Source organism: Dermacentor albipictus, chromosome 5, assembly GCF_038994185.2.
Source record: "Dermacentor albipictus isolate Rhodes 1998 colony chromosome 5, USDA_Dalb.pri_finalv2, whole genome shotgun sequence".
Taxonomy (NCBI): Eukaryota; Metazoa; Arthropoda; class Arachnida; order Ixodida; family Ixodidae; genus Dermacentor; species Dermacentor albipictus.
Window position 1 is genome coordinate 50,977,018 of NC_091825.1, and position 14,289 is coordinate 50,991,306.

The 14,289-nt window shown below is 48.9% G+C and overlaps 1 protein-coding gene across 1 annotated transcript in view; it reads left to right on the forward strand.

The window, feature by feature from the left end:
- spg (dedicator of cytokinesis spg) overlaps nt 1-14,289 on the forward strand; it is a 180,427-nt gene that overhangs the window by 114,896 nt on the left and 51,242 nt on the right. Inside the window, exon 25 of the mRNA XM_065428472.2 lies at nt 4,052-4,261. Coding sequence (XP_065284544.1) covers nt 4,052-4,261 — 210 coding nt within the window. The remainder of the gene's footprint in view (nt 1-4,051; nt 4,262-14,289) is intronic.

Sequence of the window (14,289 nt, forward strand, 5' to 3'; positions counted from 1 at the left end):
GGTGAAAAAATGACGAAGCTGAAGAGAGAGTGCAAGGAGAGGACTTGCTTTGTGCCATTGTGTAGAAGCGGCTACCGCTCGAACAAAGGGCGTGTATCCTTGTTCACTCCACCATCTGATACGAAGTGGTAGCAGAATGGGCAAGAATGACCAGGAGAACGGAAAGAAGGCTGGCACGAACTGCTGTGATTTGTGAAAAACATTTAGAAAAGAGTTTAGTCCAGCATGCGTTCTCTATCACCGTGAATTAACGGCGTTGTCCACAAGATTCCCTGCGATAAAAGACGTCTATAACCCTACGCCATACCAACGATATTGCTACAGAACAGTATTTGCAATGACGAAGAGGCTAGCAGTGAGAACACGACGATTGGAGGCTAGCGTGGCATGTTGCCTCTTGGCCAAGTGCGGCGTATTCCCTTGTAAATATACTTGTATATAGCTTTTCGTCTGCGTCTTTCTACGTAACCTATCTTGTGGAGGTGCCGCCGGGGGTAGTGCTACGGTACAATATTTGTAATGACGAAGAGGCGAGCAGTGAGACGTTGACAATTAGAGGCTAGCGCGGGCCTCTTGGCCAAGTGCGATGTATTCCCTTGTGAGTATACTTGTATATAGCTTTTCGTTGTCGTCATCTCACTGCTCGCCTCTTCGTCATTGCAAATACTGTTCCATAGCACTATTTCCTGAGTATCCTAAACATCCACCTCGTGAGTGCCAGGAAAAAGAAAAACAATAAAAAATGAGCACTAGTGCTTTGAACTACTATACTGCAGGTTGTACCTTGCACGAAAGATCACTGTCAAAAATTCTTGACCACAGTGTGCAGGCTTAATTCCATTGCGTAAGTAAAGCTGAAGCTAGTGCCAACGCTGCTTCATATTGCGCTATACCCATTTTGACAATGGAGGCCTTGTCTATCTTAGTCAGACCTTGTCAACCACTGTGAAGGCCATGGAAGATGCTTTTACTGTGTTCTTTAGCAAAAACAAATTACATGTAGCGAGTCTAGCTGATTTTTCAGGTCAGCTCCAGACACTGGCGTTTCCGCAACTAGGGTGCCCAGTGCATGAAAAACCATCTTTAACAGTAGTTGTAAAGTTCTATGTTTTCTTGAGGTTTGGGTTTTTGTAAAAGGCATCGACAAAGAGAGGTAAGCGCAAAGGCAACGGCAGAAGCTCCTTAAACTGCGTCACTGCCACTAAATCTATTTTCTTCATGTATGTGTGCATTATCTCATATCTAGTGCTGTCTGAATTGTGCCTGCGTTTGACTGTTGTTACGCTTGAATAAAATGAAATCTTTGTTACGCTCAAATAAAAGATATGTTTCCTATTTTTGTTCACGATATCAGAAATAAAAAGAAAGCTGCACGTATTTACCTGGTATAAAGAATGTATAGTACAAAGAACACCACAGTTCATTTTACAGGCTAATTTATTTACTCATTATCATACCCTCAGGCCCCAATGGGCATGATGAGGGGATAGTTACATGGTTTACAAACAATCAAAAACATTCATGCCTATGTGGACAACAGTATAAGATAAATAGGCAGAAACAGCAGCAAATAAAATTAAAAAAAAGAACAGCGAAATTCGAGTCATTTCAAAAGTTGATCGGTTACAGCGGTCTTGAATGGTTATACATTAATATAACATTAATAGAACAGTACCGTAACCTTAAAATTATTTTGCTTTATTCGAATAAAAAAATGCAACCTAATGCTTACACTTAAAAAAATTATGCTGCCATCATCGCTAGAATAAAAAAAGTGTCCTTACCTATAGCCTAAGAGACACGAAAGCGAACGCCTTGTAAAGCCTACTGTTCTCCACGCTAATCCTCCTTGATCCGCTCTAATCCACCTTAATCCTCCTTAATCCCCTTATTCAACCTAATTCACCTTAATCCAATCGCTAATCAATAATTAAATTTGCTATTCATTAATCATCTCGGCTGGACATGGTTCGCTTCTGGCCTTCCTAGGATCGTGTGATATATTCTGTACCGCACAACATGACCTTCAAACATGGAGATCTAAGGCTTCTGCCTTAAAAATTACGTTTTCTCTTCGCCAGCATAGAAACACATGAGGTCCCCCGCTCGAAGCCTAGCTGAGCTAGCACAAGCTTTTCAAGCAAGCGACAAGCGCTAAAGAAGCCTGTTGTAATCAAAACAAACCCTAATCAGCAATCAGCTGCCCACATTTGAACTGTGCTGCTGCTACGGCTTAATAAAAACAAAAAGCGCAGCAGCTCGCTTGCCGATGCTGTGGAACCACGGCGGGCTATGAAGATTGGATGGTGCCGTGGCACCCACCTGCACTGCAGCGCTCCTAGGGGCAGCCGCCAGCATTCATTGCATCCGGTGCCACCTGGGAGGCCGCGGACGGCACACTATCCAGTATATTCTAGGCACTATACTACACTGGCGACTGCTACATACAGCACGGCCATGCGGCCCCTATCTTGAAAGCGATTTGCAACAGAGAAAAGATTCTATGCATCTAGGGGCATCGCGCTGTGTTCTCGTCGCTTAGTTCGCGTCGAAGCAAGAGGCCACACAAAGGTCAATTCCCTCGTTCCTGCTACCACACTTCCTCATTCCAGCGTTTAAAGAGTTTACGCAGTTATTGAGTGAGACGTGTTCATGTTTGCTTGCGCACACGTGACACCATGCTTGTTAATTTAGTCAGTAAGCAGATGTTTATAGGTTCATACAGCCGATAAAACTGCTATCCTTACTTTTCGTATAGCTGTGTACTATTTTGCTATTGTAATCGATGCTTTGCCTTTCGGGCGAAACTGCGACATTTTTTATTTATCGCTACTTCATTGCGTTGGGAGTAAATGTTTTGTTTGTTTCCAAATGAGAGAAAGTTGTATTTCTGTAAGAAAGAATGAGGTGGGCAGTACAGTAAAGGGCTTTTTTTTTTTAGGTCACGGCATACGGGTGCGCATTACAATAGAGAGCGTTTTTCCCCCCCCTTTTTTTTGGTCACAAAAAATGGATGCACGTTACAATTGAGGGCACGTTAGAATTGAGTAAATATGGTATAGGGCTTAAAACTCAATATCGCAATATCACTCTGTCGTCACACAGATGATGCCATAAGTTTGCCCAAGCCTTTGTGACCAGGTGCAAAACGTGGTAAGGAGTGCTGTAATGTGGTAGGAGATTATCTGAGAGACCAGCTCTATGCGATGATAACCAGAAAAGCCCAAGGAAACCAGGAGAGTAATGAGTGTCATCGCAATAACAATTGTAATAGAGCTTCTGTGATGCCTGTTACAATATCGCTTAAAAGGCTATTAAAAAATTGTCTGTTGCGCTGTGCTGTGACCTTCAACAGTTGTGAACTGTATTATTGGGCCTGCATTTGTGCACTGTAGATGCAGAAGGAGGCCCTGTCGGTTCCTGTGTACCTTCTTTTAAATGTGTCAAGAACAACCGAATAAATTGTTGCAATTCAGTTCCTGCCACAACTGCCCACAGAGATCAGGAGAAGCAGTATTCACGATGTCGTTTCTGACTAACCTTCTGTGTTCTACCTCTGATGCCGCGCTACGTGGAAAAGGTGCAACAGCATCTTGATGTAGTGGGGTCTCTGTGTAGCATAGAGGTGGATTTCTCCATCCTGTCATTATTTCTCAAACGTCCTTGCAAGATGTCCATTCAACCCTCACTGTGCCTGCCCTGCCCTATAATGTTATGTGGTTTGCCTGGAGGCACCCAAACACAGCATTGAATTTGGGAGAATTTGTAAGCAAGTTTAAAAATATGTTCACAAGCCTGTGAATGTTAGCATTTACAGGGTCGAGCACTGCAGGCATCACAAGGGGTGCACTGGGTTGGATTGAGGGCATTTGTGCTGCCAAGAACTGGGGAAGCTGCTTTAACAGGAGACTTCATGGAGCCCCTTACTGCTAATAGGCTTACTAGTGCTAGTGGTATCATCAAAGACATGGAAATACTTGCTGGCATCTAGACTGTGTAACATTCCATGCCCATTAGCCATGACTTGCTGTGTGCATGCGCTTACCCACAGCGTTTCTACCGGGAAGAAGTTGGTCGCCAGGAAATGTTTGTGCGCTACGTGCACAAGCTGTGCGAACTGCACCTGCCGGCCGAGCACTTTGCAGAGGCAGCGTTCGCACTGCGACTGCACACCGACTTGCTGCCGTGGGAGGAAGGGGAGCAGGGGCGCCTCAAGGAGCAGCTCTATCTCCGCATGCTGCACTACTTTGACCGCGGCAAGGCAAGTCCTCAATGCAGTCGCCATGTGGGACATCTGTTGTTGCTCTTGTTTGCAGTGGACTCGGCGTGCATGCTTCCTATGGAATCTGAGCGATGCAGCACTGTCATCTTGTGCTTAAATATTACATTTTTCTACATGTTATTCACTCCGGCACAAAGCCTTCAATTCTTGTTGCAACTATGGAAGGGCTGCAGTGCATAAGTGTCGCATAACTGACAACTATGAAATATTTTTCTCATTCTGCACTGTGCTGGCACAAAGCAAGTTTTGTTGTGTGGCTTCATGGCAGTGTAAGGTGCATTGCCATGAAACGTCACTTGAAAACCCAATTTTGATATAACTCATGGTCCTACACTATACTTAAACTTCTAGAAAGTTGTTGAAAAATATACAGTAGAACCTAGTCCATACGTTTCGGAAAATACCACGAGAAAAAAACGTACTAACCGGGAACATGTACGATCCGAAGTAACTAAAAAGATATGTACAGGCTCATTGTTGACATCTACGTCTCTTTTTGGGTCACTTTTTGTGTTTTTTGGTTGTGAATGTTGTCGCCAGGAAAACATACGTAAGGGGAATGTATCAGTGAGGTTCTTCTATATACAGTAAAATCTCCATATAATGAATTTCAGGGGACCACAGCAAATTCTTCATTATTCTGAAAGGTAGTTACAGTGAAAGACCTAGAATTACCAATTGCGGCTATGCTGGCCTCGCGGATCGCACTTGACGGGATCAAAGCGTCCGCTGTCCAGCTAGATAACGGGTCGAACGCAGTTGAACATTTAAAACAAACTTTAATTACACTGAGAAGGTCAAAAAAGCAAGTTAAAAATACGCAAAACGTTCAGTTTTAGCCCCGTAAAAAAGTGGTCCGGTCTCTAGGGCTGGTGGGGCGAGTCTGCCCGTCCCGCGCTTTTCCAACTGCGGTTTCCATCCCCGTCGCCGCCCCCAGGCACGGGAAACAACAGCCGACACCCCGAAGCGTCGTCACTGGGTCCCATTCAGGAACCGAACGGAGGGAGCGGGGTCCTTTCTCTCGCGCACAGCTTGGAGTCCGCGGGGGGCCAGTGAAAGAGAAAGCCATAAAAGTAAGGAAGGCTCGCTTCCCTCTTGAAAGAAAAGTCTGGCCGTGCATTCGCGACGCGCACAGAACACTCCCCGTCTGGTGTCTTTCGTTGTTAAGACGCCACCACTATATCACGGTCACAGCAAACGCACAACTTCTGTTGTTGGTCGGAAGAATGTTTTCACAACCCCGTCTTTGGCTGTTTTCAGCTCGACCTTGCGCACCCTTCCATCTGCGCTGGGCAGGCTTCGTGTAATCACTCCGACGGGCCAGTCGTTGCGGGTTGCTTCTTTATCCCTGAGTAGAACGACGTCGCCTTCTTTGAGGTCGGGTTTCGCTGCTTGCCATTTTCGGCGTTGCTGCAAAGTAGCGACATACGTTGTGCGCCAGCGCTTCCAGAACTCGTCAGCCAGGTTTTGCACGAGACGCCAATGCCGTTTGTAGAGGTTGCTTGTATCTAACTGCATTGTTGTTACAGATGCGCTTCCGTGTTTTTGGGTTAAGAGTGTCGCTGGAGTTAGGATTGTGGGATCTTCGGGGTCAGACGAAGTAGGAGTTATGGGCCTGGCATTAATGATGGCCGCAACTTCTGCCAAAAAGGTTGCAAGAATGTCATGCGTGAGTCGTTGATGACGTGACTGCATGAGCATTGAGTCAAGAATGCGGCGTGCAATGCCGATCATCCGCTCCCACGCACCGCCCATATGGGACGCGTGCGGTGGATTGAATATCCATTTGCAGCCGTTTCCGCTGAGGAACTTGCCTATTTGTGAGCGATGAATGCCCTCTGCGCTGATCCCAAGTTCTCTGCAAGCTCCGATAAAATTGGTCCCGCAGTCAGAGCGTATAATCTTGACGGGCCCTCGCACTGCTAGGAACCTTCGGAAGGCATTAATGAAACTCGACGTATCCATTGATTCGATCAGCTCAATGTGCACTGCGCGAATGCTTAAGCAAGTGAACATGACTGCCCAGCGCTTGCTGTTTGCAACACCACCTCTCGTTCGGCGAGAGGCAATCGTCCAGGGACCGAAAACATCGATTCCAACATTCGTGAAAGGAGGATCTGTGCTGATTCGATCTGCCGGAAGGTCAGCCATCTTCTGGTCGTGAAAGCGCCCTCGCAGCTTCTTGCATGAAATGCATGCTTGCAGCACGGATGAGATGCACCTTTTACCTCCGACGATCCAATACCCAGCAGCTCGTACGGCTCCTTCTGTGAAGTGTCGGCCCTGGTGTTGCACGCATTCATGGTGGTGGCGCACGAGAAGCGTCGCCACATGGTGCCGACCTGGCAATAAGAGAGGGTGTTTCTCATCGTCTGGAAGGTCGCTTCTGTTCAAGCGGCCGCCGACGCGGATCAAGCCGTTGGCGTCTAAGAATGGGTCAAGCTTTCGAAGCGAGCTTGTCTTGTGAACCTGCTCTCCTCTCTGGATACAGCATATCTCTTCATAAAATGCGTCCTGCTGTACTGCGCGAATGATGACGAGCCTGGCTTTGGAGAGCGCCTCAACGGGAGCTACCTCTCCTTGTGATGCGTTCTTTGCGCGATGGGCAACCTGGATCAGGCTTGCTACAGCACGAGTGAGAGATTTCCAGTTCGAGAGTCTATGAAAGCGTTCAGCTCCGAGTCGCTGTCGTCTGTTCACCTCCGTCGCCAGAGTGCAGACTTCAGGGCGTATTTCTTTGTCTTCATCGGGATTTAAGAGGATGAAGCTCGACGACCGTGCTTCCTCTTCTCGTCGTGAGAGAAAATCAGGTCCGGACAACCAGTTCGTGCTCTTAAGCTGTGCTGCTGGAATCGCTCTAGTGGCGTGGTCTGCTGGATTTTCGTCTGTGTGAACGTATTTCCATTGTTCAGGTTGCGTGCTGCTACGTATCCGCTGCACCCTGTTGGCCACATACACGTAGAACCTTCTTGTTTCGTTGTATATGTAACCCAAGACCACTTTGCTATCCGTGTAGAACGTGACCGAGTTCGGCTGGAAGTCCAATTCTCGTAGTATAGAATCGGTCATCTCTACAGCAAGCACTGCTGCACACAACTCAAGCCTTGCGATGGTGTGTTCTGGTTGTGGAGCAAGCTTGGCCTTTCCCATGACAAATCCGACGTGTTTGTTTCCTTGCTTGTCAGTCACACGTAGGTATGCCACAGCTGCGACGGCCCTTGGGGACGCGTCTGAAAATACATGAAAGTCCCTGCTTTCGGCTTCAAGCGTCGAGACTGGCGCATACGTTCTTCGCACGTGAAGGTGCTGTAGTGCCTGGAGAGAGTTCTTCCACTCGTCCCATCTCTGCTTTTTCTCGTCCGAAAGCGGCGTGTCCCAGTCATAACCCTTCGTCACGAGGTCACGGAGAAGGTACTTGCCTTGAACCGTTATTGGAGCCACAAACCCTAGTGGATCGTAAAGGCTGTTGACGGTCGACAGCACTCCTCGCCGCGTATATGGCCTGTCCTGACGAGGAGCCCTGAAGACGAAGCTGTCGTCGCCTATGTCCCACAGCAGACCGAGACTTCTCTGCGTAAGCGACGTGTCTGTGCCGAAGTCGAGGTTCTTCAGTCCCTGGGCGTGGTCCTCTCGAGGAAATGCATTCAGCACATTCTGCCTATTCGAAGCTATCTTGTGCAGCCTTATGTTAGCCGTTGCAAGCATTTTCTGTGTTCTTTGCAGCAGACTAATGGCATCTTCTTCGCTCGGAAGAGACTTAAGTGCATCATCGACGTAGAAATCTCTTTCAACGAACTTCCTGGCATCTTCACCAAATCGTGGGGCAGCTTGTTGGGCAGTCCGTCGAAGGCCATACGTTGAAACAGCTGGCGATGGGCTGTTGCCGAAAACGTGGACCTTCATTCGGCACTCTATGATTTCTCTGGAGATATCGTTGCCCTTAAACCAGAGGAACCTCAGGTAGTTCTGATGGTCCTCGCGAACCATGAAACTGTAGAACATTTGCTGGACGTCCGCTGTAACCACAACTGGTTCTTGCCGGAAGCGAATCAAAATCCCCACGAGGTTATTCGTCAGGTCAGGGCCGGTCAGGAGAACGCTGTTCAGAGATACCCCTTCATACTGAGCGCTGGAGTCAAATACGACTCGGATTTGATCAGGCTTCTGGGGGTGGTGAACGCCGAATATGGGCAGATACCAACATTCTTCGTCCACGTGAAGTGGTGGAGCTTCCTCTGCATGGCCCTTGATGAAGAGCTCGTTCATGAAGTTCACGAAACGTTCCCTTGTTTCAGGATTTTTCCGCAGGGTACGCCGTAGCGAGAGCAGACGAGACAGAGCTTGTTCTCTGTTGTTCGGAAGCCGACTTCTCGGTGTGCGAAAGGGGAGAGGGGCGACCCAATTATTTAATTTGTCTTGGGTGAATTCACTATTCATTATCTTGAGGAATGTCTTGTCTTCCATGGAGAGAGCACGCTGGTTGTCAAGTTCTGTTGTCTCGAAAAGATTCGGGGCCAGGTTGTCATCCAATGTTGCTGCCAATCGTAAATATTTTGAGACCTTATCCGCAGAGTAGTGAATTGGCGCCTCCCTAACAAAGAAATGTCTTGGGCATGGCTCAAAAAGGGATGGTCGCCCACTGTCCAGCACATGGGTCTTGAACACGTTGACGCTGCCCGTTTTCCGCGTTCGACCAACGCAAACATCACCGACAATGACCCATCCGAGGTCGAGCTTCTGAGCATACGGCGCGTCGTGGGGTCCGTTGATTGTCTGACGAACCTTGTGAGCTCTTAGGATGTCCCGGCCAAGGAGGAGCAGTATTCCAGCCTCCTCAAGAGGCGGAATGTGATTTGCTACTGACTTCAAGTGCGGGTAGTGCCTTGCAGCGTCAGGTGTCGGAATTTCCTCTCTGTTTTCTGGAATTGCCTTGCACTCGAGGAGAGGTGGAAGAGGAAACTTGACTTTGCCTGACATGCTCTGCAAGAAAAAACCATGAGCGACTCTTCCAACCACTTCAGTACTGCCGGAGCAAGTGCGGAGTGTGTAATGCGTAGGCGTCCCCTTCACTCCGAAATCGTTGAGGAGTTCTGGCCTAACCAACGAGCGATTACTCTGGTCGTCAAGAATCGCGTACGCTCTGACTGTTTTCTCAGGCTGAGTCTCATGGGTCACCTCTACGAGGCAGATTTTAGCACACGACTTTGTGCTGCTGCCAGCGTTTGCCACTTCGGTACGCCTAGATGTGACTCTTCTTTCTGAGTCATCTGTCGTACTGTCATCAGACCCACTAGCCCTTGACGGCTCTGAGGTTGGCGGTGCTGGGTGAAGCGGTGTGGCGTGGTCGGCGCTGCCGCATATGAGGCATATCACAACTGCCTGACATTGCCACTGCATGTGGTTCTTGGATGAGCAGCATCGTAGGCAGATCCCTTGCTTCTTTATGAAAGATTGCCGCTCTTCCAAGGTTTTCTCACGGAAGGCGCGACACCTTTCCAAAGGGTGAGGTTTCTTGTGATATGGACACCACCTTTTCAAGTCCTTCGATTCCGGTTGCTGTTCGTTAGCAGTGGCATCTCGATTAATTTTGGCAGAAGCAGGATCCACTTCTGTTTTTCTCGCTGACACAGACGATCTTTGCCGCGTGGTCTTGGTAGCATTGTCTTGCTTCCTCTGATTGAATTCAGACGGCGCATTTTGTGCACGCAAGATGAAACTCGGGTCGTTCCTCATGCTGGCCTGATCTCTAACAAATTTGCTAAAGAAAGAAAAGGGTGGAAATGCAGTGTGGTGATCTTTCTTGTATTTCGACCCCGCCGACATCCAATTTTCTTGAAGTCCAGATGGCAACTTCGAAACAATTTTGTTGACCCCTCTTGCGGTATCCAAATAGCCAAGACCAGCGAGATACGGGTCAGTTTTCGCAGCCTCGAGTTCTAGCAGGAGGTCGCCAAGTTCCTGGAGTCTGGTATTTTCCCGGTAAGCTATCTTCGGGAAGTCTTCCAGCCGCTTCAGTGGTGCATCCTCAATTGCCTCAGGGCGCCCGAAGACGTCGTCGAGCCGTTTCCACACAACGTTCAAGCCCGTTGAAAAGTCATCCACGTGCACCGATTTCAATCTCCGAGCCTGATTTGACGATTCAGGGCCGAGCCATTTGAAGAGAAGGTCCAGCTCTTCCTGGGCCGAAAGACCTAGATATCTGACGACACCTTTGAACGATGATTTCCAAGCGCGAAAGTTCTCAGGTCGATCATCAAACTTGGTAAGACCGCTTGAAACAAGGTCCTTGCGGCACAGGAATTTGAGGACATCGGCTAGCTCTGAGCTTGAACTGTTGTGTGTCGGGGCATTCACAAGCGGCTGCGGATCAACTCGTAAGTCCATAGGAGGACTCGTAGCTCCAGCATGCTTAAAACTTGGGTTGTTAGGGGCAGGCATGGTAGTCAGGTGGACGTTCATCAGCTCGCAGACACATCGAATTATTCGCAGCTGTGTTGGCCCTCGGTGACGTGCGAGCATTGTTTACGTCGTCGCTTGAGTTGGTAACGGCCTCCTCAGTAAACGCGAGCGCAGAGTTGCGTAGGGCTTCCTGCTCATCGATATAACTCCTAGTCTGCAGCGTTCGGTCCACAGGAGGGAGCGTGCGCATGCGCTCCCCGCCATCCTGCTCCACGGCTGCCTCGAGCGCATTCGCCTGGGCGTTTGCAGCTGCCGCTTCTTTTTCATGCTGCAAAATATCCAATTCAGCCTCAATCCTTGCCTTCTCAATACGCATCGCGGCCTCTCTGCGACCAAACTCTGCTCTGGCCCGGACGGCTTCAGCTTGTGCGCGTGCTTGTACGGCGGCTAGGCTGATTGTTGACGAACCCGATCGTCGTGACCTCGAGGAAACACTTGAGTGGGCCGATAGAGAGTGCTGCGACATTACCTCTTGTAAGCGGTCGCGTTCTCGTTCTGAAGCCTCACGTAATTTGTCGCTTACAGTCACATAACGATCTGCGTCGATTGCTTTTTGAAGTTCTAATTCCTGCTGGGCTTCAGATCTGCTTGTTTTGGCGAGGAAGGTAGCGTATCTGGCGGCGACGTGCTCGTAGCGCTCATAGCTTGCGCGAAGCTGCGTTGCGGCGTTGTTAACGTCTTCCTCTTTCGCACATGACACTTTCAAAATAGCTGTCTCCACGTTCTTCCAGGCAGCGTCTATTCTCCGGCAGTGCTCTTCGCGGCTCGTTTCATACGTTTCTTTAGCTTTCATGGAAAACGTAGTTGCTCTTTGTGGTTGAATATTTGCCGTGGAAGCTTCATGCTCTGCTGTCATAATTTGAGACGTTTCAGGCGTCAGCTTGTCCTGATCCATTTTGGCGTGCGTGCTTCACGACGTATCTCACTCAAAGCGGACGTATGCCGTGAAGCCTGCTAAGCTGCGCGATGAAATTTGAAACGAGCCCACCTTGTCGTTGCCCTGTGTGCCGTCAGCTGCTCAACTTGTAGGCGATGCCGTGTCCTTGCAGTAGGCGGATGTCATGGTCAAACCGGAGGTCTTGCCGTGCGTCGTATTCCACTGCAGCGGACGTTGAGTTGGCGGACGATGGCAGTCGACTTCACTTTTTTACTATGCTGGCCTCGCGGATCGCACTTGACAGGATCAAAGCGTCCGCTGTCCAGCTAGATAATGGGTCGAACGCAGTTGAACATTTAAAACAAACTTTAATTACACTGAGAAGGTCAAAAAAGCAAGTTAAAAATACGCAAAACGTTCAGTTTTAGCCCCGTAAAAAAGTGGTCCGGTCTCTAGGGCTGGTGGGGCGAGTCTGCCCGTCCCGCGCTTTTCCAACTGCGGTTTCCATCCCCGTCGCCGCCCCCAGGCACGGGAAACAACAGCCGACACCCCGAAGCGTCGTCACTGGTTCCCATTCAGGAACCGAACGGAGGGAGCGGGGTCCTTTCTCTCGCGCACAGCTTGGAGTCCGCGGGGGGCCAGTGAAAGAGAAAGCCATAAAAGTAAGGAAGGCTCGCTTCCCTCTTGAAAGAAAAGTCTGGCCGTGCATTCGCGACGCGCACAGAACAGCGGCCATCAACCCGTTGTCACCGACGCCAGTTGTCACCGCCAGTTGTTACCAGTTGTCACCGTGTGAACCGAAAATGTCGCTGTTCGCTCTCGGCTCGTGCAAAAGAGACGCTGACGCCAAGAAAACCACCGACAAAGAGGAAGCTCCGTGTCACCTCCAAAGTGCAATGTATCTTATTGCTTGTTTATTTTTTGCATTCCTTGCCATGGACGCCGCAACTGTCTCACTTAGGGTGGGCACCCGAACTATTCCAAAGCGCAAGCGCATGTAGACAACACTGTCCAGTAGGTGCGACCGTGTGGCATCTCTGTGAATGCGGAGGTTACATTTTTCCATGTGTGTAGCTGGTAGGGCCGCAGAAAGAAAGCTAATAAAAGAGGCATGTGCAGGAAGAAGGAAGAGATGCGCCTCCGTTTCTAGGCGACACTTTTCTGAGTGGAGCGTGTACTTGCAAAACCTGATGCATCGTTTCCTCTGGCGCCATCTCAGGTTTTCCGAACCCGTGCGCCGTGACGTCCACTTTCTGCACCTTGTCGTCTGTTGGCCAACTGTCCTGGCTGCCATGAAGGATACATGGAAATCTAATGATTCTCAGATTTCGGAATATTAATTTGTAGTACTGAGGGGTTGTTAGCATGACACAGAAATGAATAACGATCGTCATTCTGAGAAGTTCGGTATTCTGAAGTTCACAGTACTGAAATAGTTTTACATTCATACTATAAGCAGTCAGCAGGGGATTTTTGATAAGCTTGTTTGTCTGAAAAGTTTGTTAATGTAGTGCTCGTAGTGATGAAGTTTCACTGTATGTGTGAGAATGCAGTATATTCTGTGCTTTGACAGAAACCTGCACTTCATGCTCGCAGAAGGTGCACTGAGTGTGGCAACAAAAGTGCTTCTCTGTCATTTTATATAGCAATCACACGGCCTTAAGCCTAGTTTATAATCCATAGTAGCCCGCATGCCAGGAAGCGCAGGTTGAAATCTGCTGCATCAAGTGCACTGCTGGAGTACACTGTTTTTATAGTTTACCGTTCGTTGCCCAACCATGAGTGACGTCAAGAATGCACCGATGGATGGAAAGAAGCTATCCATTGCCCTTTCAGATAGACGTGTTGGTGCAAACGCAGACTGGCCCATTTGATGCATTTCACCTACCATCATGCATGCAGTGGGTGCTTTGCACGTCTTCTCTGCCACTGATGACTGTAGCTCCATTTGCACTCTGCTGGGCACAGAGGTTGCCCACCATGCATGCAGAGCATTCTGGGTAGTACAAGCATTGTAGTAGATCATGTACATCACGGCAAGATATGTTGAGTGCGCTTTATCTTGACGTCAATGCCATTGGCATGCATAGCGAATGCCAGTTACAACAGCCACCTTGCCGCGCCAGACTATAAAGCGGTCCTCTGTCACCAGTGTGACGTGACGCTTGCATTCACACATGTTACGTTTGACTACAAAGAAGCCTTTACAGGTGCATGGCTAACATCACGTTGTGGCACACGACACAGGAAAGAAAAAAGCTGCGTGTTCCTGCAATGTAGCTGTCATTCTTTTAAACATTAGGTTTTCTTAGCTTGTTGCTCAGTTTTGCTTCTGTGCCTAATGCATTCGAGACCTCGGTACTGCACCACAAGATGCTTCCAATGGTGGAAGTGCACAGGGCACTTCCACCAGTGAGAGAGCAAAGTTTGGTCATGTGGTGCAAAGCGTGGTTCCCGCCAGCACCAACTGTTGATGTTGCCTTCTGTGCATCTCGTGCTGTGAAACTCGCCAATAGCACCCGCAATATCATTGAAGTTCTGCCATGGCATGGTCACGCTTCACCATTCTTATTGTAAGTTGGTGGTGGTGCAGGCATTTGCCGCCATATCTTTAACCAGATGGTGCCTATGGAAGTGCCAGCTGCGGTGACTTGCTCGGCATGCTGCTGCA